The sequence below is a fragment of the Nycticebus coucang genome, chromosome 9 (assembly GCF_027406575.1).
Source record: "Nycticebus coucang isolate mNycCou1 chromosome 9, mNycCou1.pri, whole genome shotgun sequence".
NCBI classification, from domain to species: domain Eukaryota; kingdom Metazoa; phylum Chordata; class Mammalia; order Primates; family Lorisidae; genus Nycticebus; species Nycticebus coucang.
The window spans coordinates 105,401,457-105,428,846 of record NC_069788.1 but is presented as its reverse complement, the minus strand read 5'-3'; the positions used below and the strand labels follow the sequence as shown (position 1 = coordinate 105,428,846).

Below are 27,390 nucleotides of genomic sequence, written 5' to 3'. Positions count from 1 at the left end.
CAATTGCTAAAAATAAAACCTTTAATATTTCTCAAATCTTTTTTTTTTTTTAAATAGGTACCTCTTATGGTCATCATATGAAGCATAAAATCTTAGAAATAAAGTAGGGTAGCTAAGAAAATCCAAGCAAAACATGTCAGATCTATTACTATGGAGAAATAGTACTGGTAACGACATTGGGAAAAAAATGAGTGTACCTGTCTGAGGCAATATGAAAAGTGCCCGTAAGGCTTCTGGCATTTCAGTTTCAAAGCTGCCTAACTCCTTCTCACTTTGGAACAATGATCTGCTCCTATGCTAGCTTCTTGTCTTGGTCCTGACATATGTCACACTAATAGACATGGTAGGCTCTGGGTTCTTAAGGGACATGGTAGGAAGCTCATTCTTGTGTCTTCTGGCCTGACAGAGATGGAATGAGCAGTACAGTCCCCCCATGTACTAAATAAGCCATTTTTCTTAACATATCCTAAACATTAACAGTGCCCACCAATGTGGAGTTGCCAAAAGACAAAATTACAACAAATTTAAAGATCTGTTGCCTTTTGTTGCAATTCTAGAATTGCACAGCACCTCATTCTATGAAATAGGATGAGAGTTCCAAGGAGCTGAGCAAAGGAGTCTGGCTGTACAGGCACAAAAAGGCTGTGGGAAGCAGAAACAGAGGGAAAAAAGTGGATTGGTCATTTCAAAGTTACTTTCCTTATAGGGTGTAAGCAAAGGGGACTTTCTTACAATGCTGGCTCAGGTAAATTGGGCCCTTTCTGATTGGTGGCTAGGAATCTCCTGATTGTAAGGAGGACTGACCCATAGCAGAGTTTGATTATGTGGCACTCAGTACAAGTGACTTCCTTCTGGTTTGGTCTAGTCTGTTAGGGCCCTAGTCTGTGCAGGAGGCTAGTCCAAAATCATGACCTCCCATAAACTTAAGTTATAGTATAAAATGCTAGGGAATGCAAAAAGAAAAATGCGGTACTTTCTTCCAAATATTGCTTTGTGAAGCTTTAAAATAATTTTTATATACAGCCAATGATAAATTAGAATGTGATGTGAAAGATAATGATAAAGAGCAGAGATATTTTGTCCATTTTTAAATCAGATTATTCGTAGGGTTTTTGTTTTTTGCTATTGGTTTGTTTAGGTGTCTTATATATTCTGGTTATTAATCCATTGTTGAATGAATAGTTTGCAAATGCCTTCTCCCCTTCTATAGGTTGTCTCTTCACTTTGTTGATTACTTCCTCTACTGAAGTATAACATGATAGAGTCCCATTTCTCTAATTTTGCTTTTTATTCTTGTGCTTTTGAGGTCTTACTCAAAAAGTCTTTCCCCAGTCCAATATTCTAGAGTCTTTCCCCAATGTTTTCTCCTAATAGTTCCAATAAGCACACATAATTAAACAAAGCAAAGGAATCAAATCATTAGATTTTAATAGGTGCCTAATAGACAACTGAAGCTTACAACATATTTTTCCTCGAATAGACAAAATATCCAAAGTGCATTTTTGTGTGTTCTTAAAATCTACATATTGGAAATGGCTAGAGGACTTTTAATGTGTCAGTAAGAAATTATTTATTCATTTAACATTTCTGGAAGTAGGTATGTATTTAAATACTCCTGATATATCTAGTATCTCCATTGATTGAGCCAACACCCAGTAAAGTTTATCTCCGTTTTATAAACAAGAGAGATTACAACTTACTCCAGTTCACCAAAGTTAGATCACAACTGAAACATTAGTCCAGCTATGAGACTAGAAGTTCAATTCTCTCATTGTGCCATCATTGACTAAGGTCCCCTCTATAACTCTTCTAGCTAAAAAGAACAAATAAATTATTTAGGGCAGTATTTCCAAACATGACTTGGCATAAGAGTTCCTTGAGGAATATTTAAAAAATGTAGGTACCCAGATACTTCCTGCCATCCTTTTTTCTATTGCCCCAGCAGAGAGACATAGCAGCTCTGGCTTAGATGACCTGAGATTGTGCAAAAAGTAAATCTTCACAGCACCCCTGAATATCAGTGCTCATTCTGCAATTCTACATTCTGTTCAACTTCTTAGTTGTACAACTTCTGTCAAATTACTTATTTAGGGCCCAGTTTGCTGATATGAAAGACGTAATTGCAGTGATGGAGGGAAAAAAATAAAAAGCATGTAGCACAATGTCTAGCAGAGAGAAAGTTTGTGATCTTCCTAAAAACATCCTTCCAGAGGTAAGCTTCTGGCTAATTACTGCTTTAACCATATAATTATAATTTATATTTATTTTCTCTTTCTTCATATTTGAGAAGTAATCACTGTGCCAAACATTCAATCACATCATTTGTCTCTAAGCATGTATCTAAACTAATCTAGAGAACAATATTCATTGAGATTTTGGAATGGCTAGAAAATTTCTCATAGCTTCTACCCTTATCTACAATAGTTTAGTTTATAGGAATTAAAAATAAGCTTATGGTATGTGTCTTGCCCAGTTCTCCTCTCCTGTTAACTAGCTGCTTGAGGTTCACATTAAACACAGTCAAAGCCGTATAGCCAGGGTACATCAGCCTGGTGTCAAGTGCCTGAGTCTCAGGCAAGCTTTTCTTCTTGTTTGCATAGTACTAAGTTCCATTAACTATGAAAACACCTTGGTGGCATTGATTTTACAAATGCTTTGTATTCCTTGTAATGAAGACAGATATTAAAGAAGATGTTTTCAAGAAATGGCACATTTTACTGCAAAGAGAACTGATGGGCCCTGCAGAGAGGAAGCAACAGGTTCGAAAGGACCAGCTGGTATCACCTAAAGGAATAGCAGCACAAAGAAAACGGTCACAGTTCTGTTCACAATGGCAAAGTAAATGAGCTTGTGTGGTAAACAGAAGCAAAATAAACCTTCTTGAATAATTTATTATTCTATAAACACAATCGTAAAGTGTCATGGTACCAGTTCAGGATAAAGGTCCCCCTGGTGCCCAGTTCTGCAGTCAGTGGCTGCAGGGCCAGAGCGGGCAGAGACAACCAATACATTTTCACCACCCGGTTCACCATTCCCCTCATTAATAATTTGCTCGGCCCTTTCTTCCTACTGCCTGAAGATAATCATCAATGTCTGGCAATGCTCGGTCTAAATTCTATGTTTTATCTTTAGCCTACACAACTGCCAAGGAAAGCTCAAATTTTTAATACACATTCCAGCACCAGTTTATGAAAGTGAGAACGAATCAGGTAGTAATATATTTTTTGGAAAGTTTTTTTAAGCCAGCTGTGGACGAGAAGGTCCAATTTGTACTGGAAGCGATCATCAGAACTTAGAAAAGAGTAAAGGAAAGTAAAACTGAATAGAGAATGCAGTGCTTCAAGAATTAGTTTATAAAATATCTGCCTCTTGCCTTGAGTAAGCAAAGCACCGTGGAGGACTGCAAAGGTGGGGCAGGATGGCCTACCTGTATCAGGTGTTTTTTGCCTATTTGAGGCGTTCTTTCTTCCCTCGGCAGTGAGTTATCACTATGTGTCTGAAATGGCCCTAAAGACTGTGGACAAGACAATGTCTCTGCTGGCACAGAGTTTATATCCCAGAGAGGAAGGTCTAAATATAAAAAGATGGGCAAGAGTCCTCTAGTAAATGCTGTGCAGAGAATCCTCGGGGGCTTCTTATTCATTTAGCAAGTAGGCTGATTCTTTACTAGGGAAGATGTGAAAGCCCTCACAGAGAAGTCAAATTGTAAGAGAGGCCTGAATAACAAGAAAGAGCTAGCCAGGCAAGAGTGATGAAGTGATGTTTCTGGAAGGGAAGCTAGCAAGTGTGGTCAGACACTGAGACACCCCGGGTCAAGAGGGGGTGTTGCAGAAGGCAGCTGGCTGATGACAGAGGACTTTTGCAGCAGGGCATAATCCAGAATTCTGATTTGGGGAAACCTTTGAGGACTTTTTTTTTTTTTTTTTTTTTTTTGTAGAGACAGAGTCTCACTCTACCGCCCTCGGGTAGAGTGCCGTGGCGTCACACGGCTCACAGCAACCTCTAACTCTCGGGCTTACGCGATTCTCTTGCCTCAGCCTCCCGAGTAGCTGGGACTACAGGCGCCCGCCACAACGCCCGGCTATTTTTTTTGTTGTTGCAGTTTGGCCGGGGCCGGGTTTGAACCCACCACCCTCGGCATATGGGGCCGGCACCCTACTCACTGAGCCACAGGCGCCGCCCCACCTTTGAGGATTTTTAAGGACGGAAGGACTTGATCTGATTTATATTGGGTACTTCCAAGAAAATACATTTTATTCTACATAGTTAAGGTATGTAATATTATACCATGACATACAAATATATAGTAAAGTCATTACTATAGTGAAACAACGTATCCATTGTCTTACAAAGTCACGCATTTACCCCGTGACCAGAGTAGCTATGATCTACCCAATTAGCATAAGTCCTGAATATCATACACAATGTTAACTGTAGTTTTCTGTGGAATATTAGACATTAGACTCATTCAACCTGAATATCTGCTACTTTGTATCATTTAACCTGCATCTTCTTATTTCCTTACCCCACCCCCTCCCTAGTAACCAATGTTTTATTCCCTATCTCTATTAATTTTACTTTTGATAAAATATTGCACATATAGATAGGCTAGGAGTGATGGCTCACTTGCTTGGGCTCAGGAGTTGAGGCCAGCCTGAGCATGAGCAAGACCTCGTCTCTACTAAAAGCAGAAAAATTAGCCAAGTGTCGTGGTGGGCACCTGTAGTCCCAGCTGCTTGGGAGGCCGAGGCAGGCGGATCACTTGAGCCTAGGAGTGTGAGGTTGCTGTGAGCTGTGATGACGCCAATGGCACCCTAGCCTGGGTGTCAGTAAGACTCTGTCTCAGAACAAAATGCCACATATAAATGAGTTCATATTTCTCTTTCTGGGCCTAGCTTATTTCACTTAAATAACATCCTCCAAGTTTTTCTATATTGTGGCAAGTGGCAGGATCTCTTTTTTAAGAATGGATAATATTTCATCGCATAAACAAACCACAGTTTCTTTATGCATTCATTCCTTGATAGACAGTTTGGTTGTTTCCATGTTTGGGCTATTGTGAATACAGATGTATCTCAGAAATATTGCTGGTTTGGCTCCAAACCACAACTACATCACAATAAACCAGGTCACAGGAATGTTTGGTTTCCCTTTGCGTATAGTTTATAATATACTAAAGTCTATTAAGTGTGCAATAGCATTATATGTAAAAAAAAACAAACGATTATATACCTTAATTAAAAATGTTTTATTGCTAGAAAGTGCCAACAATCACCTGAGCTTTTGGTAATCATTTTGCTGGTGGAGGGTCTTGCTTGTTTGTTGATGGCAGCTGACTGATCATGGTGGTTATTGGTGAAAGTTGAAAAGCTGTAGCAATTTCTTAAAGTAAGATAAAAGTGAAGATTGCAGCATCAATTAACACTTCCCATCATACTATTTGATAGTATTTTACTTAGAGGATTATTTTAGACTTTGGAGTCAATCCTCTCACTTAGTTGTTTCATCAATCACTTTCATATAATATTCTAAATCCTTTGCTGTCAGTTCCAAAATGTTCATAGTATCTTCACTAAGAGTAGATTCTTTCTCAAGAAATCACTTTCTTTGCTCATCTATAAGAAGCAATTCCTGGGCCAGACATGGTGGCTCACTCCTGTAATCCCAGCACTTTGGGAGGCCAAGGCAGTTAAATTGCTTAAGTTCAGGAATTAGAGACCAGCCTGAACAAGGGCAAGACCCCATCTCAAAAAAAGAAAAGAAAAGAAAAAATAGCCAGGTATTGTGTGCACCTATAGTCTGAGCTACTTGGGAGGCTGAGGGAAGAGGATTGCTTGAGCCTGAGAATTTGAGGTTGCTGTGAGCAATGATGCCACATCACTCTACTGATGGTGACAGGGAGAGACTCTTGTCTAAAAAAAAAAAAAAAGAGAGAGAGAGGCAATTCCTCATCTTTTCATTTTTCTCATGAGATTACAATTGAGTGATATATTCAGACTCTCCTTCCAATTCTAGTTCTCTTGCTCTTTCTACCACATTTTCAGTTAATTTTTCTGCTGAAAGCCTTCAGCCTTTCAAAGTCATCCTTGAGAGTTGATATCAACTTCTTTCAAACTCCTGTTAAAGAGGGTATTTTGATCTCCTCACACGAATAACAGAATTCTTAGTGAGGGTCTAGAATGGTGAATACTTTTTGGAACGTTTTCAGTTTTACTTGCCTAGATCCATCAAATGAATCACTGTCTATGAGAGCCATTGTTTTATGAAATGTGCGTCTTAACTATTAACACTTGAAACTCAAAATTGATTCCTGGGCTGCAGAATGTTATCTTAGTAGGCATAAAGATATTAATCTCCTTGTATATCTCCATCAGAGCTTTTGGCTAACTAGGTAGATTGTCAATGAACAGGAATCTTTTTTCTGAGCAGTAGGTCTCAACAGCAAGCTAAAATATTCAGTAAATTATGCTGCAAACAGATATGCTGTCCATCTAAGCTTCGTTGTTTCGTTTACAGAATATAGGCAGAGTAGATGGAACATAATTGAGAAGGGCCCTCAGATATTTTAGAATGGTAAATAAGCAGAAACTTCAACTTAAAGTCACCAGCTCCATTCGTCCCTATCAAGAGTCAGACTATCCTTTGAAGTTTTGAAGTCAGGCATTGACTTCTCTTTAAGGTATGGAAATGCTAAATGGCATCTTCTTTCAATATAAGGCTGTTTCATTTATATTGAAAATCTGTTGTTTAGCATAGCCACCTTCATCAACAATCTTAGCCACATCTTCTGGATAACTTGCTGCAGCTTTTCAATGGCACATGCTGGTGGAGAAACTTCAGCTGTTTTCTGTAAGCCTCATGAATCAACCTCAGCTAGCTTCAAACTTTTCTTCTGCAGTTTCCTCACCTTTATACAATTGAAGAGACATAGGGCTTTACTCTAGATTAGGCTTCGGCTTCAGGAAGTGATGTAATTGTTTTGATCTTCCATCCTGATCCCTAAAACTTCCTCCATATTAGCAATAAAGCTGTTTCACTTTCTTACCATTTGTGTGTTTAGTGGAGAAGTACTTTTAGTTTCTTTCAAGAATTTTTCTTTTGCATTCTAATTGCTTGGTGCAGGAGGCCTACCTTTTGGCCTATCAGCTTTCATCACACTTCCTCACTTACCTCAATCATTGCAGGTGAGAGATAGGTAACTCAACCTTTCACTTGAACACCTAGGAGGAGGTCAGTGTAGAGTTACTGATGGGCCTCATTTCAGTATTGTTTTGTCTCAATAGAAGAAGGAAGCCTGAGGAGAAGAGACAGAGATGGGGAAAAAACAGACCAGTGAAACAGACCACACACAACATTTATGGATAGTATTTGCTGTCTCGTATGAGTGCAGGTCATGGCACACCAAAATAATTACAAAAGTAGCATTGTTGGCTTTTGCTAAGGTGATGTCTAGGGTATGAGGCTCTCCTTCCCATGGTCATCAGATATTACCAATCACAGTAAAAAGCTACAATAATGATGAAAAAGTTTAAAATATTACGAGAATTACCTAACTGAGATGCAGAGACATGAAGTAAGCACATACTCTGAGAAAAAATGTTGCCAATAGATAGATTTGCTCCAGACAGGGTTGCCACAAACCTTCAATTTGTAAAGAAGTCAATATCTGTGAAGCATAGTAAAGCAACACATAAGAAAATGAGATATGTCTGCATTTGTTCCTAAGTAAAAAAAGTTTAATTTATTTTTTTTTTTATTAAATCATAGCTGTGTACATTAATGCGATCATGGGGCACCATACACTGATTTTATAGACCATTTGACACATTTTCATCACACTGGTTAACATAGCCTTCCTGGCATTTTCTTAGTTATTGTGTTAAGACATTTACATTCTACATTTACTAAGTTTCACACGTACCCTTGTAAGATGCACCGCAGGTGTACAAAAATGCCCCATGTAAAAAGTTTATGAATAATCTGTCCCCAAACTAATTTCAACACCTAAATACAATAGATAAGGAGACAGAGAAGAAGTAAACTTTCAGATAGAAATGAGAACTCAGGGCAGCATGATTAACTAGAACAATTAACTAGAACTCTGATCTGCTTGCCCAATTTATAGTAGTTTTCCAAACTTAAGAAGATAACTAAGAATAGACTTAAAAAGGAAGTCTTACATTTCCTCGATTGGTAAGATCATAGAATGTTGACATCTGAAAGGAAATTAAATTAAAATGGCTTTTCTCCCTACATTAATGTAACTTGTACCTGTAATTCTATCCCAAATCTCTAATTCTTCTTTGTTACCCTACTATACCCTGTACAGATCTTTCCTGGCTCAACACTTCATTGCACTTAATTTTTTTTTTTCCTTCTTGGTCTAGATTAGTTCCTAAACAACCTTAGGACAAGGGTAGTGTCTTCCTTACCATTATTGTTCCTACCAGCTGGAAAACACATCATCATTCCAACATTTACTGAAGGAATTAAAAGATGAGTAAAGAAATTAACATATTTAATTCTTCATATTTTTACCCAATAGCTTTCATAGCATTATTAAAATCATGGCAATTATAATGCCTAATCAAGTAATCTGCCTCTTATGGTATGTTTGCACAACTAATAAAATTATGATTGTGAAAGTGCTTGTAAATTGTAAAGGGCTTTCCCCATGTTTGTTACTATCCTCTTCCAAGGCTGTTAGCCATAAAATGAGGGTTTTGTATTCAGCAAAGGATGCCAAGTCCCAAGCAATGGGGATCATAGCTACTCTAAGCATGACCCTTGGATTATCTGCTTCAGCATCCAGAGAAAAGAATAACATCTTTAAAACCATAACCCAAGCAGCCATTATCACTACTTCTTTCCAACCCTTGTTTACACCATCCTCCAATGATGATAAATTCCTATAGCTTGATTAGTTCATCTTTTAATGGTAATTTTTGTTACCTTTGCATGTAATTTTATAGCTCCTTCATTTCACTCTTTCTCTGGATCAGAGTTAAGTTCTGACAAGATTTTATATGGATATATTTTCATGAAAATGTATTCATTCTGTGGCAAGAGAACAGACCCAGGGGTGAGCTCCTGTCCTCTCTCTGTCAAGCTATGTGATTTGAGACAAGTCACTGTGTCCTACCCCAACCCCTGGAGCCTCACTTTGCTTATTTATAAAATTATTAAGGAATTCTGTCTTCTCCTAGTCATAAATTTATGTATCACATGTAAAATTACAATCAGTGTAACCTGGCTTATTGTACCCTCAATGAATCCCCAACAATAAAAAAAAAAGAAATTACAAAATATTCAAGTCAAATGCAAGAGAATGTTACTAGCAGTTCAACATTACTTGGTGCTAGTGAAAAAACCAAAGGGGCTAATAATAAAGGGGAAAATCTCATTAAATCTCTTAGAAACATACATCCCGAAAGACATTATAACTGTGTGGTCAGATGAGGGTCTGGGAGAATGAAGGATCAAGGTAGCATTTTTAGCTCCTTTCTCCCCAAAGTGTTAATACACAAGAGGGCAAACCCATTTTAGAAATTGCCAGGGATTAATATTCTTCCTTTCATTTTGTTTTAATGCTATTCAGGTATTAGTGTAAGTAAGCCTTTCTTCATCCAGGGTGTTATAGGCTCTTAGATGCACAGCCTCCTTTGTGCTGATTTTGTAGTTTGTGATCTGTCTAGTATAGAGCAGGGCACACCGTAGGTCTTCAATACCTGTTTGTCAAATTCAACTACAAAAACAGAATAGCTTGCAACACTGACAGCTCTGTTTGATGAAGTGGAGGGTTGGGGGGTGTTCAGGAAAGCTATCCTTGCTGGCATTAATTTCTTTCATTAAAAAGGAATATCTCCATAAAGTGAAACGGAGAGAAAGAGTGATGCAAATAATGCACAAAGTCAGGAATTTAGCAACTGCCCTGCTGTTCTTAGTTTTGCGGAATTTAGAGCTCATACATGCATACAGCTTGTTGCATACTTGCAAACTATTTGGCCTTTATGGTGCTATGATAGGTAATAAACATATTTATTTTATCAATGCAAAATGTCATCCGTGTACCCGTCTGAAATGAAGGTTCTCTGTCTAAAACAATTTCTCCCTTTGACTCAAATAACACGAAGTTCTCTCAGCTTTCTTTCTCCAGGCAGTCTTAAATTTCTGGGTGATCCAATTCAGCCCCTGGGCATTAAATGCCATCTGTATGATAATGACTTCCAGTTTAAAACTCCCCTCAGAATTCCAGTTTCCCACATCCATCTGCTGACTCAGCTTTTGTACTTCGATATCTAAGAGGATTAAAAGAAGCTAAAGCAGAACTTCGGAGCTCCTACCACCACTTCCACTAGAATTTCTCAATTCTTGGGTTTGACTCAGGTGTACAAGCCCCACATTTGTCACCACACTTGAGCTTCTTCCCCCACTGACTTCCACATGCCAAGGTACCAAGAAGTCCTGTTAACTCTATCTTGGTGACAAGTTCCTCACAAGCCCTGTTCTAAGTCACTACTGTGCCTTGCTTGGATTCTGCAGTGGCCACCCAATTGGTCTTCCCCCTTCTACTTTGCCTTTCTAAAATTCGTTCTCCATGATAAAGCCAAAGTAATAGTTTACAAGTATTCATCAAACCAAATAGCTCCTTCATAGCAAAATAAACAATCAACAAAATCAAAAGGCAACCTAGAGATTGGAGAAAAAATATTTGTAAACCATGTATCTGATCAGGGGTAATTTTCAAAATTTGTAAAAAACTCAAATAACTCCATAGCAAGCAAACACATAACCCAAGGTAAAAAAAATGGGCAAAGAGCCTCCATTCCTCCAAAGAAGCCAGAAAAGTAGCCAATAATTATATGGAAAGATGCTCAACAACGCGAATCGTGGTAGATATGCCGGACAAAGTCAGTGTGAGATGTTGCTTCACACATGGGAGGATAACTAGGCTCAAAAAGACAAGAGAAAACCAGTGCTGGAAAGGGTATGGAGAAAAGGGTGTAACACAAACAGCAGGTGCCCTCTCATTCCAGGATTCCCTTGTACGCTGCTGGAGGGAATGTAGATGGGTCCAGCCTTCATGGAAAACAGTATGAAGGTTAAGATTAAAAATAGAACGACCATATGAACCTGCAATGTCTTTTCGAGGCATATACCTAAATGAAATGGTATTATCACCTGTAAAGATGCCTGCACTGCCCTGCTCACTGCAGTGTCACTGCAACATCACTGCAGGTGTCACCTGTTCTAAAACAGGCTCCTTCACTTTCCTTCCCTGAGTACTGCTCATGTCTGAGGAAGAAGTTGTGAGAAGCGGAGGTGTATGTGGGCTCATTTTGTAACACAGACAGCAGCCACCCTCATATTCCAGGATTCCATTTATCTATGCACAGTCTCCATATTCATTGTAAGCCAAACTGTAATTTAGACCTTAGCCACCAATCCTCCCAGAAGAATCCCTTCATTCACCACATGGACATAAAATCACAATCAATGGAAATGTTTTTGTATATATCATAGGAAGGACAGATGTGCAGGCTTAACTCATGTATTGATGCCAAGAAGCTAGAAATTTCTCATTAGGTATTTTTTCTGTCGATTCTTTTCTTAGCCCTCCCTGCTTGTCATTTTTTAAGTCTTTCCCAGGATTGTACTAAGACTGTTGAGTTGGTCCCTCTTCCTTCTCTGCTCCAGTATTTTCCCTGAGAAATTTAAAATCCGTAATGTTACACAACGTGACTCATTGGAGCCTTTCTTTTGAACCTTCCCTGTACATATCAAAGACAATATGCTCTAGCAAACAGGACCCACTCTCCCACTGAGGTGGGTTTGCAGCTTGAGTTACCTGAACATGCCTTGAGGCTTCTTAAGCTCAATCCTAAGCAGTTTAGAAATTTATTTCTTTGAAACAAGTGAAGTCCTCAAGATGAAGTCTGACCAGTGGAGCTCCATCTTATTGCATTTGATGTTTTTAAAAATTTGATTTTAAATTTCAACAAAGCTATTAGGCATGATGGAATAAAAGCAATCGGTCTTTCAAGTTATTGTGTTTATTGTTCTCAAAGGCAAGCAAAACCTCAGGGCGTTCTTTTTTTTTGTAGAGACAGAGTCTCACTTTATGGCCCTCGGTAGAGTGCCGTGGCCTCACACAGCTCATAGCAACCTCCAACTCCCCTCAGGGCATTCTTAATACCCAGCAGAGGAATGGACATAGACTGAGAGAGAGAACAAAGCGTGATAATGAAAACCTAATGTAGATAATGAGAGATGAAAGTGAACATGGGACATGATTATGAACCCCTAATAATGTGACTGTGTACCTTACATTAGAAACCAAACAAGGTTTGTGTATGTGAACCAATGGTTGACTTAACATTGTAAGAATATATGCATCATATTCAGGCTGTGTTGGCTTCATTTGAAACTGTGGCTTCCATGGGTTTAAAAATACACCTATTTGCAAAATGACAGCCCTAAATTTGGTATGTTCGATTATTTAAACCAGTAATGTCTAGAATACAAGTGGTGTCCTACTTGTAAGAGTTTTAAATCAGGTAGTTTTTAAATAGGTAAAATTACTCAGTAGAAACCTTGGAGGACCCAAATTGCTGATATTGGTCTCCAAACACCTCACTTTATTCAGGAGTATATACACACTGAAAGCAACCTATTCTTTAATTCTCATGTGTAGACTAGTTATGTTTTTCAATTTCTCAAAATTTCCTGTGAATCAAAAACAGTCTATATGAAGATTTTCCAGACTAACTTTGTTCTGCAGAAGTCATTTGATGCCTTGGGAGATCCTATGAGCATTTATATGATCTTCTCATACAATAAAATTCAATGTTAAAAGTATGATTAGTCCAAAAAAAAAGCAACCAAAATCAACCAAGTGGCAACAAGGGTTTTTCTTTTCCTATATAATTTGGATTTTCCCCCTCCTTCTAAAACTTTCCAGATGCCCTTTGTGAAGTTCCTAAAATAATGATTAACATTATTAAACAAGACTCTACAAGTTTTGGTACAGACTGACCCATGGGGACACGTTACTATAATTGTATAAAATAAAATAATAAAAGGGGCGTCTCACAGAGGGAAAGAGTTGGGCTTATTCACAAAATGTTGTCTATTTGTCAAAGTCACCCAAAGAGTGATTAGGAGAGGTGAGAATTTGCTGTCAGGACCTGGTGCTCTCAAGAGTCTTGCCTTTGTGGTTCACCTACCTGGCTCTCCTGGTCCTTGGTCAAATGTTAATGTTCTCATCAGGATATAATATTGAATGCAACTCCAGTGATCTCTTCCTGAGCATTTGTAAAGATTCTTTCCCCATGTTCCTTCTACAGTATATGCTTCTCAACACATGCACATACGTGCACACACATAAATGCACACAGTCTTTTCTGCTTTCCTCAACATAGATTGGATGGAGCATTTGTTTCCCTCAACAGTCTCTAGAAGACTGGTGCCATTTTGCTCAGTGTATTTCAAATAAACTGTATTCATTTCACGAGTAGCGTGTAGTTCAGATACTGATATTGTGTTCTTTGGAGTGAAGAGGGCTAAAAAAAATATTGGTTCTTCCTCCATTTATCAGGCCCATTTTATTCACATCCTGCTGTCATCATGGTACCCTGATGGTTTGGCAAAACCCAGGAACACTCACACAGTGTTCATTGTAACCCCTCTGTACCTTATAAAATATGCCTAGGTATGAATTTGGGCTGTTTCCTAAAGCAGAACTCACAGACTCGTTTATTTTTACTTCAAGTCCCACCACCGCAACTACTTTGACTCCCAATGCACATATGTACACACACATTCTCTCTCTCTTTCACACACACACACTCACAGACATGCACTCCCTCTCATATGTTCCTCTCAGGCACACACACACTCTCTCTGCCTCTTACTGTCTCTCACTGACTCTCACTCTCTTACACGCACACACTCATGCACACACACTCTCTCATTGACTCTCTCTCACACACACTCTCTCTTATGCACACACACACACTTTCACTAACTTGCTCTTACACACACACTCTCACTGACTCACACACACTCCTGACTTTCTCTAACACACACACATTCTCACTGACTTGCTCTTACACACACAAACACACTCTCTCACTGTCTCTTACACACACAAACACCCTTACTGACTCACTCTTAAACACACACATACTCTCACTGACTCGCTCTTACACACATACTCTCACTGTCTCTTCCACATACACACACTCACTGACTCACTCTTACATGCACACTCTCGCTATCTCTTATACACACACTCTCACTGACTCACTCTTATACACACACACTCTCTCACTGACTCTTTGACTCACTGACTTACACACTCTTACACACTCTCGCTGTCTCTTATACACACACTCTCACTGACTCACTCTTATACACACACACTCTCTCACTGACTCTTTGACTCACTGACTTACACACTCTTACACACTCTCGCTGTCTCTTATACACACACTCTCACTGACTCGCTCTTACACACACACTCTCACTGTCTCTTACACACACACTCACTGACTCACTCTTACACACACACTCTCTCACTGACTTGCTCTTACACACACACACACGCTCACACCCTCATGTGCTTCCCTTCTGATTGGTGGGAAGCCTTGGGATGTCCTGCACCCCTACTGGAAAAGCATGAAGCAGAACACAGGACCTTCCTCCACCCCCAAATCAGTTTGTCTTGCTGACCTCTCTGCAACCCTAGCTTGCTGTTCTGTTTTTCTATTTTCCCTAAATGCAACTTACTTTAAGCATGTGTTAACTGGAGTCATATTTACACAGTAAAACATATCAGCTGATAACCCATTTGTCAGTCTAGCCACTTTCTTCTCTTTTAAATGTCATCTACTTAATGACGTACATCCAGATTGCACGCCCTTTTTATTTTTTTTTAAAGAAACAAAACAAAACAAAAATCTAAAGAAAATGCAAAATTTGTTCTTAATTTTGGCTATCACCAAATGGGGAATAAACATGCCAGAAAAAGCAAAACAAACGAACAAAAAGGGTGTCCCCTAACTGCTCTGTCTGTGCCATTCAGCCCGTGCATCTGGTTGCTCATCTCTGAAAGTGTGTGAAATACTTTTTTTTTTTTTTTGTTCTTCTCTCCTTTCTTGTTTGGGAATTGAGTGCTTTTTGTATTATATATATCTATATCTATATATATATATATATCAATGTGTTTCTTTTTTATTGCTAAAACTTTAGATTTGGTTTTATCTAAAATTATGAGAAAAAAAGTTATGAATTGTTTTCTGCAATTTTCCCCAGTCCCTCTTTAAATGTGGAACAACTTCAGCTGCAGAATCCCCACATCCACATCTCTCTAATCAGCCTGCTCTCCTTGCCAATTGTGTGCAACCTGGATGGCATGAGGAAGATGGTCCACTGTTCATCCTGACAATACCATTTCTATGTAGGGAACTAATTAGCAACCTGGCATGTGTGCTCCCTATGCAGTCTGGAGTTTCAATCATCCCTGTTGATCTCGTAACCTCCGCAACTCTAGATGGGGCTGTGCGGCTGCCGATGAAGTTGTTCAACTCGAATGCATAAATCTAGTCTCCTTGTTTTTGCTTTTAATCTTTTGATCATGACTATTAGTATTATTATTTTATGTATCTTGGCTATTTTTAGTAGGAGAAAAGTTTGAACTGTTTCTATTATTTGAAAAATCTTTAATGAAGCTGTAATAATTTGTGGAATAATTGCATGTTGAAGAAGTTGCAGCTTAGGGTGTGTGAGATTGTCAGTGTTAGAGTTCTGTTCTTTATCTCCATAGATGGGCATGTGTAGGCTCATTTGTTTTTGTATATTGCCCATCCCTTCCTTACAGCCAGAAGCTCTAATGCAGCTAGATCACTCCGTGCCGCCCTTACATGGACATGGCGACTCACTTACACATTTACTCCCATCATCTTCATCTCCTGTGTAGTACACTCATAGATACAACCCTCCCTTCCCTGCATCCTTCCTTCCCATACTCCCCCTTTCTTTAGCATTGTTAAAATTTATGTGCTGTCATCCATCCCCCTAAATTAAAGGAAGTCTACGATTTGTCAAAGAGACAAAAATAATAAATATGAAATATATATCTGAAAACTTATAACAATGCAGAAATTCATTCCAAACCCTTTAGATGCATAGCATTTTTTAAAAGGCAAATTATAAAAGTAAACAGGTTTTTTTTTTTTTTTTTTACTTTTTTCGATCATAGCAATCAGAATGATTTTCAATTCAAAACTGATGCCCTCCCAACCCCTCAAAGTAACAATTTGTTAAAGTGCAGATTTTTTTTCCTTTCATGTTATGTGGTGTGGATGTATGTGTTGTTGCTCCCTGTATCATCCTCTGTGGTAAATTATTATATTTGAAAAAATTAGACATTTTGCTCAAAAGTTTTTAAGAAATGACAACAAAAAAAGCAAGTTACAAGAATGTGGCAATTCTATTTGTCCGAGAGCATTCTTACACAACTTTCTTTTGTAAATTTTTCTTTCATGCCAAAAAACATGCGGGCAATTTGTTGATGTAAGTTGACTATAAATTAATATGGTATGCTTTTTTTCATTTGAATTATTTTGCCTATGTGGAAATGATTTCTTTCTTTGTTTTCCAAAACAAGCCTCTATTTTTTATTTGCTTTTTTTTTCTTTTCCTGTTCTTATATTGTGAATGCTTTCTTGAGGCTTATTTGCTCTTCTCCTACCAGCTTATTTTCGCTGTGAAGTTGATTTTATTTTCTATTCTATGATTTGGAAGACTATATCAAATATTTTATTTTGTTTATATCTATTTGCTTAATTTTCACTGTTATGTTTTGTGCTGAATTTCTTCTAATAACCAATGTGAATTCTACTCTTGGTAAAAGGAGATGGATAAATTGTCCTTACCACCCAAAGAAAGCCCGGCCTCTTTGCCTGAACTCATTTTACCACCAACTTTAAAGTCTTTTTACCACCAGTTTTAAAGCTTTGGAAGTATTGGTAGGCTCTGTAGTAGGACAGTAAAATTGGCTCCAGCCTACGGGAAGCCCACACCCCAGAAGAAAATGAGTTGAATTAACTCCAAGTGTTACCAGTGATAATTGCATCCTTATTTAATTCCTTAGAAAGCATTCAGGGAAATTAGTCCTTATTTTATTTTCCTTCAGCAAAGGAGAAATAAGGTACTCTCAAGTGACTATGGTAGAGTTTGGTTATCCAGGATTATGCTATTATACTATCACCTTTACCAAAGGCTACAAAACCAATTTTGCTGAGAATAAAAACATCAAGAATCCAGGTGTTCACAGGCTGGTTCTGTGATATGGGTGCCTTCCAATGTGTAGTGCTAACTACTAGCAAAAGCACACACACATTCACACACGCAAACGCAAGACACACACATCCCCCCCCCTTCTTTTCTTTGTACCTCTCTCCTTTTCTCTTTCAGTAATAGTTGCCATTTCTCTCAAGGATTTAATCAGGTAAGCTTTAAAGGATCTTAAGATCTTCCTAAGAAGAAACATGATGATTTTCACCTCTAAAAAATATAGAAACTATGTCAGGTAGGTGCTGCCATTGTGTGTAACTCCAGGGTAAGCATCTGTATTCCTTGACCTTAAGGTTATTTGGACCAATGCTGCCTTTTGCACTTCAGCAAGCATATGATTGTTAACAAATACTATCTGATTTTTAACAAAGATGTTATTTGTTTCATTTTAATTATAAATATTATTGTTATCTGAAACTGCTACAGAAATATCACACTGATACGTGCATCAGAGATATGTTTTCAAGCCAGCAATTTCAGGAATGGGCTCTCTCTACCTCAGTTTATGTGATTTTATGTTGTTTAACATGTTGGTTAATATTTTGGGTTTAAACTTGGGACTTCCTAAATGAAGGCTTTTTTTTTTTTTAATCTAGTTGCAGTTAAAACTTTTATTCCGTTAAAGAAGCTACCCAAAGGTCAATTTCATAAAAGGTTAAGCATTTTTTTAGAAAAACACAAACTCTTTGAATTATTATAAATCATCCCTCATACTCTACCTTTATAATAGCATCAATAATATAGACCCAATATGATTATAATTCTACCTTAGCATGAGGTTACTACATTCAAAGAGGTCAGAAGAAAGTGATCAATGATGGAAGTGTTTATGGCTTGAAACTACAAATAGAAATAATACTCGTCACTGGCATTTCAGAGTAGTAACAGGCACTATACTAACTACTTAACATGCAAAAATAAAATAACAAACACTTAACATGAATTATTTATTTCAATATTTGCATCAGTGATTTTAGGTAGGCTGTTTAATTATTCCCATTTTACATAGAGTTCAAGAAATTTTACTAATGTCATATGGCTAGTAGCAGCAGAGTTCTGATTTTAACCTAAGTCTAAGTGACTTCAAAGTTGGAGCTCTTAATTAATAAGCAAGTGAACAACTACACTTGACATTCCATATTTTAAAATGCATAGTGATATCAAGGGGCTGTGGCTCATCTTACTGGGCATATGTTGAAAAAATAGAATTGGTAAGCTTTCAGAATCTAATACGTTTCATAAAAACCATTTGGTCCAAAGAGAGAGCAGAGCTGGAATGCCCTATGTAGAAATTCTTGTCATATTAACATATAGGTTAAGCCCCTTTGAGACACTTGAGCTTGTCGTGTGTTTTCTTCCTAGACACTTGCCATGTTTGTCCATGATTATTTTTTTTTTGAAGATGGATGAAAAATAATTTCCTGGTTACAAGCTTCAGAATATTTATGTGCTACAAGTACACACTTCTATGGCATCAAATAACTAAATGAATATCTTTGAACAACTCATTTAGTGGGGGAAAAAGTTATTTCTTCCCATTCCATGTGAATTTCCAAGCACAGAATTAGAACCATACAAGTAAGAGACGAGGCGAAGAGCCCAAATAGAATAAGACAGAAATGCAAGGAATTGGAATATGGTGGCCTCTCTCAGAGTCTTGCTGTTCAACATCATTGTTGTGGTATTTTTGTGACCTCTTAGACTCAGATATGTACAGAAAGGCAAGGTTGGAGCCACCCTGAAACTTTATGTTCTTTCTTATTTCCCCCCTTTTTCTTTTACTTCCTTCTGTCTCTCTTTTTAAGATAACCCACTACGTTCACCATCACCCACAATGTTCTCACAGTTCAGCAAAGTTCTATTAAATATTTTATGCACTGTCTTTTTAGATGGCAGGGAGCCCCTTTTGCTGGATACCTGCCCTGGAGGCACGAATTATGTATCTATAAATAGACTCATGAAGCAAGAAAGCAGGGCAGCCTTCAAGGCTAAAATAGACCTTTTATATCCCTATTGATCTCTCTAGTTTAAAGAAAAGAACAACTCTGTCAAAAAAGGATATTTATGCCTGACTTAAAAATGCTAACTTTAAGGAATACAGATAGTTCTTTCCCAAACCAAAGACAAATTCTGGGGATGGCATAGGAATTTAGGGTTTTGATATGTTATAAGTTTTTTATCACTCTACCAGTAGCCCTTTACAACTGTGGAGTCATTGCTTCTACAAACACGTAGATAGATGTTTGATCGCTGACTCCATAGTCTCTGGACCATGAAAAAAATCATTTTCAGCTGCTGTAACATTTCTAAGTGTAATCACTTTAGACGTAACAAATAAAAATTCTTCAATACAGCTCGCAGCCTGTGGCTCAAGCGGCTAAGGCGCCAGCCACATACACCTGAGCTGGCAGGTTCGAATCCAGCCTGGGCCTGCCAAACAACAATGATGGCTGCAACCAAAAAATAGCCAGAGGTTGTGGCGGGTGCCTGTACTCCCAGTTACTTGAGAGGCAAAGGCGGGAGAATTGCTTGAGCCCAGGAGTTAGAGGTGGCTGTGAGCTGTGATGCCACAGCACTCTACCCAGGGCAAAAGCTTGAGGCTCTGTCTCAAAAACAAACAAACAAAAAATCTTCAATGCTCTCCTACAAACCAAGTCATTTCTATTTAGTAGTTCTTCTAGTGGAAGTAATACTTATGTCCACCTCTTCCACCTCTCAAATGATGTGTGTCCTCATACTACTCAATGTAATTTTGATTTAAGTATAATCACCTTAACCTTCAAGATGGAATTTGATATTTAAGTTGATTACACATCCCAACATATACACCCGCTTGAGGCGGCTTTCGTGTTTATATTATGTAAAATTTTCCACTTATTTTTCTCAGAATTTCCGTTTGTAATAATGAACCCTATATCCCAGTTGACTTCATATTAAACTAAAGGCATTCTTCACATTTCTTGAGACACCAAAGAAGAAGGTTATGAAAGTTTCTGCCATTTCATTGACTAATGATAATTTGGGCTTAGATTTTCCTGACAGAGGGCATCATTTATGTACCATTTTTATCACTGCTATTAGGATTAAGGACAAAATGGTAAAGAAATCTGAAGATGGTAGTTTTGACAGATTTTGTCATCTAAACTATGCAATAGCATACCCATCCATTTAGATTTAAAATAAGTTCTTATCATTTCACTTTGGAGCTCACCAGCCTTTTAGGAGCTGAGCTCTTTGTAAATTAATAGGCTGCAGAACCCTTTTTCTATACTATGAGACTAAAAAGTACAGTTTTATTTGCTGTTTTGTTTTTTTTTTTAATCCGAGAGAGATGCACACAGTAGTGGGTTGACTGAGAAAGGGATGGCAAAGGAAGGTGGAGTAATTCAACTGCAGAATGAACAGTGGGTAGATTGTTTAATTTTGAAGAAAGTCACTACAGAAGTTTTAGCTGGGATTGAAGAGAGAGAAAACAAATCTAAAAAAAAAAAAAAAATGCAAATTTAAGACTCCAGTTGGGCGTCACAGATGGCACACTAAAAATGCAAATGAATGCCACTCTGTAATCAGGAAGACAGTGATCTTAATCTCACTTAAAGGGACACCAGCATCCTACCCCACAGTTTGCCTTTATATTTAAATTATCTGTACCAGGCCTTTATCTCCCAACAAATGAGGTATTCCTTGTCCTTTACTCCAATTTCCTCTTTGCTTATTCTACGTGGGGCTGATTTTTTATCATTGCCACATGGAACAAATGACTCTTGGTATTTGTGCCAGAAAAAGAACACACATTAAACCTTTGTTCTAGGTAAGCAGGGTTAAAAACAAAAATCGTGTCTTGTCTTCTGAAGTAAAGAAAAATCATTTCTAAGAAATCCCTGGTGAGGCTTTAGCCAGATTCCATGGGCCTTCCCCACATCTCTCTCTCTGCTTCTCTCCTGCTACTCAGACACTGCCCGCTTCCATATATCACCCTAAATCTACCACTTGGGACACTCTGAGTAAGAAGATCAAGAGAAAAAAGTTTGCTCAGGGTTAGGTTTAGGACTAGCTTACCTTTAGGGAACTGTGCTCCAAATCCCATTTATAAAAACTAGCAAAAGTATATAAATTATGCATTAAAGAAGTTGCAAGGTATATGAATTATATATGTTCACAATGTTAAAACACAGGCATGCTACTCCAGTAAATCAAGTTTGAAATGCTGGCAAATGTACAAAGATCATTTTGCTCAATAGTTTTAAACTCTAAGCCCTAGAATAGAACCCTGGGTGTAGAGCAGACCACAATATCATGTTAAGATTCTCAGAAAGGTTCTTGTTTTATTTCTCCACATATAGTAAATTTGTAGTGTAGGCCAAAGATGACAGTACCATGTCTGTTGTCCCTTCCCTGCCAAATGATATATTTTATATACTTTATGTACCCCAACTCACTTTCTTTCTGTGTAACAATGATATTGGCCAATCAGGAGGGTTATAAAGGCTTCTGACATAGGTACACACAAGCGCTTGTAGATATTTAAAGCGCTTTGAAGATATTTCAGTAGCTTTATTCTCAGGAAGCCCTGTAATCCGGCCAATTTAGATACATACACAAAATGTTTAAAGATGTGTTCAAAGGTGTTAAAAGCTGAGCAGCAGAGTTCTAATTTGTGAATCAGTCTTTATAGGAAGAACCCTAGAAGACTGTGTAAGCTCAAAGAACTTGGAATGTTCCTGGAACTTTGTGGTATTGAACCATTTCTTTGTTTGACATTGTCACTGATAAGAGACGCACAGATACTCAAACATTGACCATCTCATCGCAGTAAAGTTATTATTGAGGGAAGGACACACAAGGTCAGTGTACTGGCTGACAGTTTGGTAAGTTAGCTTAGCAAGAGGCCCTCAACAATAATATAGTAGCATATCAACTTTCTCACTAACTGGGGCAGGGAAACATCCGTGCCATCTATGAAAGGATTTTTTTAAAGTGAGGTTGGAATAAACTTTCCTGGAATAAATTCAATAAAGAGACAGGCCCTGTGACTTTTTGGGATTCTTCCTTTGCTTGAAAAATAACATTATAAAAAGAGATTGATTATCTTGCTGACCTGGATGAAAAATAACCTTAGCCTTACTGTTAGGTAAGCAGTATCTACTGGAGAATGCTTGTGGTACCCATGATTTGCAAGGCCCTATAATTTAATGAACTATTGTGAACTTCCTTTCCTGACTTAGTCCACATATTTATAAGTGTAATAGTGAGGAACTGTGGATCAACCCATATATGTTTTGCCACTCTTAAGAATCACTGATTTAAAAAACTCACTTTACTAGGTCAACATTTCTGAATCTAAAAGTGAGTTTCCAACAAGTCATAGATATCTAGGCTGCGTATTTTTGAAGTCTAGCTTCCAGTTCAGCATATATTGCATATAACATAAAAGCAATTCATAAATACATATTAGACTATTGCAAGGCAAGTTGTCTTTTAATAGGGGAATTTCTGACAAAGCATCGTCAAAATGGTTTGTGAGATGAACGTTTAAGTCCCGGTCGCTTAGCTTGTAGTAAATGAGAACTTCAATTAATAAGCATGAAAACAACTTTTTTTTTTTTAAAAAAAAGGAATTTAAGAAAACCCTAAAGACGAAAGATTGTTATGTTCTTTTATCTTGGTCTCAGTAACATTCAGAATAGTTCATTTTTCATCCTCACGAGAGCAAACAAGTAGAAATCCAGGAAAGCAAGAAAGAAATGTTACACTCACATGAATACACTCACATGAATACATACGAAGTGTGCATGAAGCCACACACAACGTTTTGATAGCCAGTCTGTATTTATAACAATATAATTGATTGAATGTCATCGTCCCAAAAGCAGATCCTGGAAACAGCGTACGTATTTGAATTCTATCTAAATAATTACTTGAGAGTATCTTTAAGACGTAAGTCCCTGATCGGGGGATTTCAGGTTTGGGTGGCAAGAGGCATAAAATGGGCTCTATATCAGCCTGGAAAGATTAGGCTATAACCAGAAAAGATCCTTATGTGGCTCCAAGTCATTCTGTTATAATTTCTGAAGCATAACCTATGAACTACCTTCACTGAGAGTGACTGTGAATTGTGTTTGCAAAGATACTAATTGCTTCTCTTTCTCTTTTCAATCCCAGGAGGTGAATTAGTTATCCCTCTTCTTCTAGAAGACCCTTTAGCTACCCCTGCTATTGCTACTCGTGCACCTTCCATTACTCTCCCCCCTACCTTTCGCCCCCTCCTCACCATTATTGAGACCACCAAAGATTCCCTGTCCATGACCTCTGAGGCGGGGTTACCTTGCTTGTCGGACCAAGGCAGCGAAGGTTGTGATGATGATGGCTTGGTGATATCTGGGTATGGCTCAGGGGAAACCTTTGACTCTAACCTGCCCCCTACCGATGATGAAGATTTTTACACCACCTTCTCCTTGGTAACAGATAAGAGTCTTTCCACTTCAATCTTCGAAGGTGGCTACAAAGCACATGCGCCCAAGTGGGAATCCAAGGACTTTAGACCTAACAAAGTCTCGGAAACTGGTAGGACTACTACCACAGCTTTGTCCCCTGAGCTGATCCGCTTCACAGCTTCCTCCTCGTCCGGGATGGTGCCCAAATTGCCAGCTGGCAAAATGAATAACCGTGATCTCAAACCCCAGCCTGATATAGTCTTGCTTCCGTTGCCCACTGCCTATGAGCTAGACAGCACCAAACTGAAGAGCCCACTAATTACTTCCCCCATGTTCCGTAATGTGCCCACAGCAAACCCCACGGAGCCGGGAATCAGACGGGTCCCGGGGGCCTCAGAGGTGATCCGGGAGTCGAGCAGCACAACAGGGATGGTCGTCGGCATTGTGGCTGCTGCCGCCCTCTGCATCTTGATCCTCCTGTACGCCATGTACAAGTACAGGAACAGGGACGAGGGGTCCTATCAAGTGGACGAGACGCGGAACTACATCAGCAACTCGGCGCAGAGCAACGGCACGCTCCTCAAGGAGAAGCAGCAGAGCTCCAAGAGCGGCCACAAGAAGCAGAGGAACAAGGACAAGGAGTACTACGTGTAGACGTGGCCACACTGACAACAGGAGGATTTAAAATGGAATTATTTATCTATGCGTATGCACATACTGTGACCGCGCGGTGTAACAGGTGTCAGAACTGTGCTAACCGAGACGGGGTGTACTGTGACCAGGGCGGGGATGCCATCTGGACACTTACAAAGACCATTCTCTCCGCAAAGTTCAGCCGAGGCTGTGCCGGCGTCAGTCGTCGCTCGGAGACAGTTCTTTCTGCCCTGCTGTATCATAAAGCACACACTATGCGCTCCGAAGCGAGCCAGTGGCTCCAGCACTTCCGCGGACTTGGAAGCTTTCTTCTCCGAGGACCTTTGTCAAAAGGTAGAAAGACTTCATGGCTTACTTGTTCCCTAACTCCAAGTGAGTCTGTAATGATGTTTGTGAAAAGCTTGACTGTAACGATGTTCTTTTCTTTTGTTTCATTCTGTAAAAAACCAAACCAGGAAAAAAAAAAAAAAAAAAGACATAAAAAACAAAAAAACACAACCTTTATCTGGTTTCGGCCAGTGTGCGTGTAACTTTTCAAGATCTGAGGGGAAAAAATGGCTTTTGGGTTTTTGTTTGTTTATTTATTTATTTTTTGAGAGTGACTGGACATAAGAAGAGAAAAAAATAATAAACTCAGAAAACAAAAGTGAGAGAGACTATTGCCATATGAACTCAAAAGCTACCATGGTGTCCACTCTACATATCAGGTTGTGGCGTCTCTAGAGTCTGTTGTTTGTTTCCTATAAATGATGCTTTGCTGAACACATAGCAAAATTCCATATGATGGATGACAATGATTTGAAAAGCTGGTTCCCCAGGATCTAATTCCAGAATTTGCCACCCAAATCCTAACTATGCGGGTTTTGGGCTGGTTATATCAGAGCTATTGGCTTTACTTAACATGTTGTTCCTGTCTGTTAACCCAGCCAAAATGTATTAAAGAGGAAAGCCCCGCTGACTAAAACAGAGCCTTTCCTAGGGAAGGGGGGGGGGGCTGGATCTGTAACTGATTGAAATGCATGCAAATAAAAAAGAAAAGACAATACTAAAGTTTGTTCAATAATCAAAACAGACAATTAGGGGAGTTCAACTTGTGATGGAACCACAAAAGGTCACACAAGCCAAACATGTCATGACAGAGTGAAAAATACTGGTACATAGTTCTTTCCCTGCCCCCAACGCGATAACGGTTTTCCTAGTTGTTTAATTTTGTAGCCTGACACATAACAGATAACTCCAGCCTTCCATTTGCTCACTTCTCCCGTCGCCCATCTTTTTAAAAAAACAAATAAATAAATGAATAAAGCTGCTGTGACACACACAAAAAGGAATTTAATAGTATAATGTATATAAATAAATATATATACAGATATATTTATCATGGTATGTTTGATGGGATGGCTGACACAGGAAATCTGTTAAAGTCTTGAAGTGGAATGAGAATGTTGTTTTAACAGAAAATAATAACGCGACAAAAAAGTAAACCTTTAAATGTGAAGAAAGTGTGAGTTTTAGTTTTGTCACAGTTAACTGTGTCAAAGAGAATTAAAAAAAAAATCTCAGATTTTGTTTACATATTTTACTACATTTTTGCTGGTACAATCCCTTAGTCACCTATCTACATACTGCTTTAAGAACTGTTTTTTTCCTTTCTATTTGTTTATTTCAGTTTGTTTGGTTTATATTCCAGTTGTCTTTTTTCTTTTCGTAAAGAGGAAACAATGTACAGAAAAAAAACAAAAAAACTAAAAACACACTGGTTGTGTGGCCATAGCGTTCGAAAAAACAAGAGACAGGGCAAGACAAATATTCACTCCAAAAATCAAGTGTGGCCTCTGGAGGGTCAGATATATACAATTTCTTTTGTACAGATGAAAAACAAACAGCTGTTTAGATTTAGAAATCTACTCTTGCTGGTCTTTGTAAGTTGCATGAGTATTTGACTTTGAAAAAATATCTTAAAGATGTGGGGCAAAAAGCGCAATCTAACTGATAGCCTTTACTAATGTGTTCGGAAAGAGGCGTTCCTCATTATCTAATATTCCAATGTGTTAAGATTTTTTGATTTTTTTGTTGTCATGAAAAAGACAGGATTATAAAGAGATATCGAAGCACGCTTTTAGATAACAAATGGCCCAGCCTATATGCAGTTGATTATATCTCGATGTCTATAAGAGATTGCTGTTCTTGGAGTCTTGAGGTCTTGTGAACTGATTTCCTGCTTTCTTTCTTTACATTTTTTAATTTGAGTAAAAATACATTTGTTACATTCCTTTTAGCGTAAGTTTCTATTTAGACAATTTTATGGGAACATGTGCATCCTGTATGTGAGCTTCTATCATATTCCTGTTGTTTTATTAGCAGACCCTAAAGGATTTTATTTTATAATGTTGTGATGTTGCTGCTTTTTCTTTTTTCCTTTTATTTCATATTTGCATTTTCGTTCAAGGATATGCTTAGCAATAAAATGTTCTTCCCAAAACCTTGTTTGATGATACACTTTTATTTTCTTAACATTTGGGAAAATATCTTGCAGCGTCATATTTTACGAAAAGCCAAACAAGCTAGACCACTTTAATATAACATAAAATATTCTAAGCAGTTGCTAATTACTTACATAAATTTATTCGACATGTCAAATTTATAGGAGAAACAATTATTGTCTATTAATTCAGGCATTATTGTTTCGATCCCTATGATAGAATAAGCACTGTTCTGGAAAGGTAAGAGGACAGAAGCATTAGATTGTGAAAAAGACTATTAGATACTATATTTTTAGAAGTGTTTGGTACTTTTTAAGAATTTTCTATATTTGTATAGTATTCCAGAACTTTTTCATTCAGTGCCTTAAGCACTATAAAGCTTTACATGTTTTCTTTCCAAGCCTCCCACCATTTTACAATTAAAAAACAACCCACATAGAATCCAAAAACAAAATTTAAAT

General features: G+C 38.1%; 1 protein-coding gene across 18 annotated transcripts in view; it reads left to right on the top strand.

The window, feature by feature from the left end:
- NRXN3 (neurexin 3) overlaps nt 1-26,928 on the top strand; it is a 1,789,915-nt gene extending 1,762,987 nt beyond the window's left edge. For 7 of the 18 annotated variants that reach the window (XM_053602388.1, XM_053602378.1, XM_053602377.1 and 4 more), the window contains one exon: nt 24,145-26,928. In XM_053602388.1, the coding sequence (XP_053458363.1) occupies nt 24,145-24,446 (302 nt within the window). In that variant the 3' untranslated portion in view covers nt 24,447-26,928. Of the gene's footprint in view, nt 1-15,315; nt 15,860-15,880; nt 16,561-23,520 lie in introns of those variants that run through there. The other 11 variants (XM_053602374.1, XM_053602373.1, XM_053602372.1 and 8 more) reach the window with 5 other exon arrangements.
- The last annotated feature ends 462 nt before the right edge of the window (nt 26,929-27,390 follow it).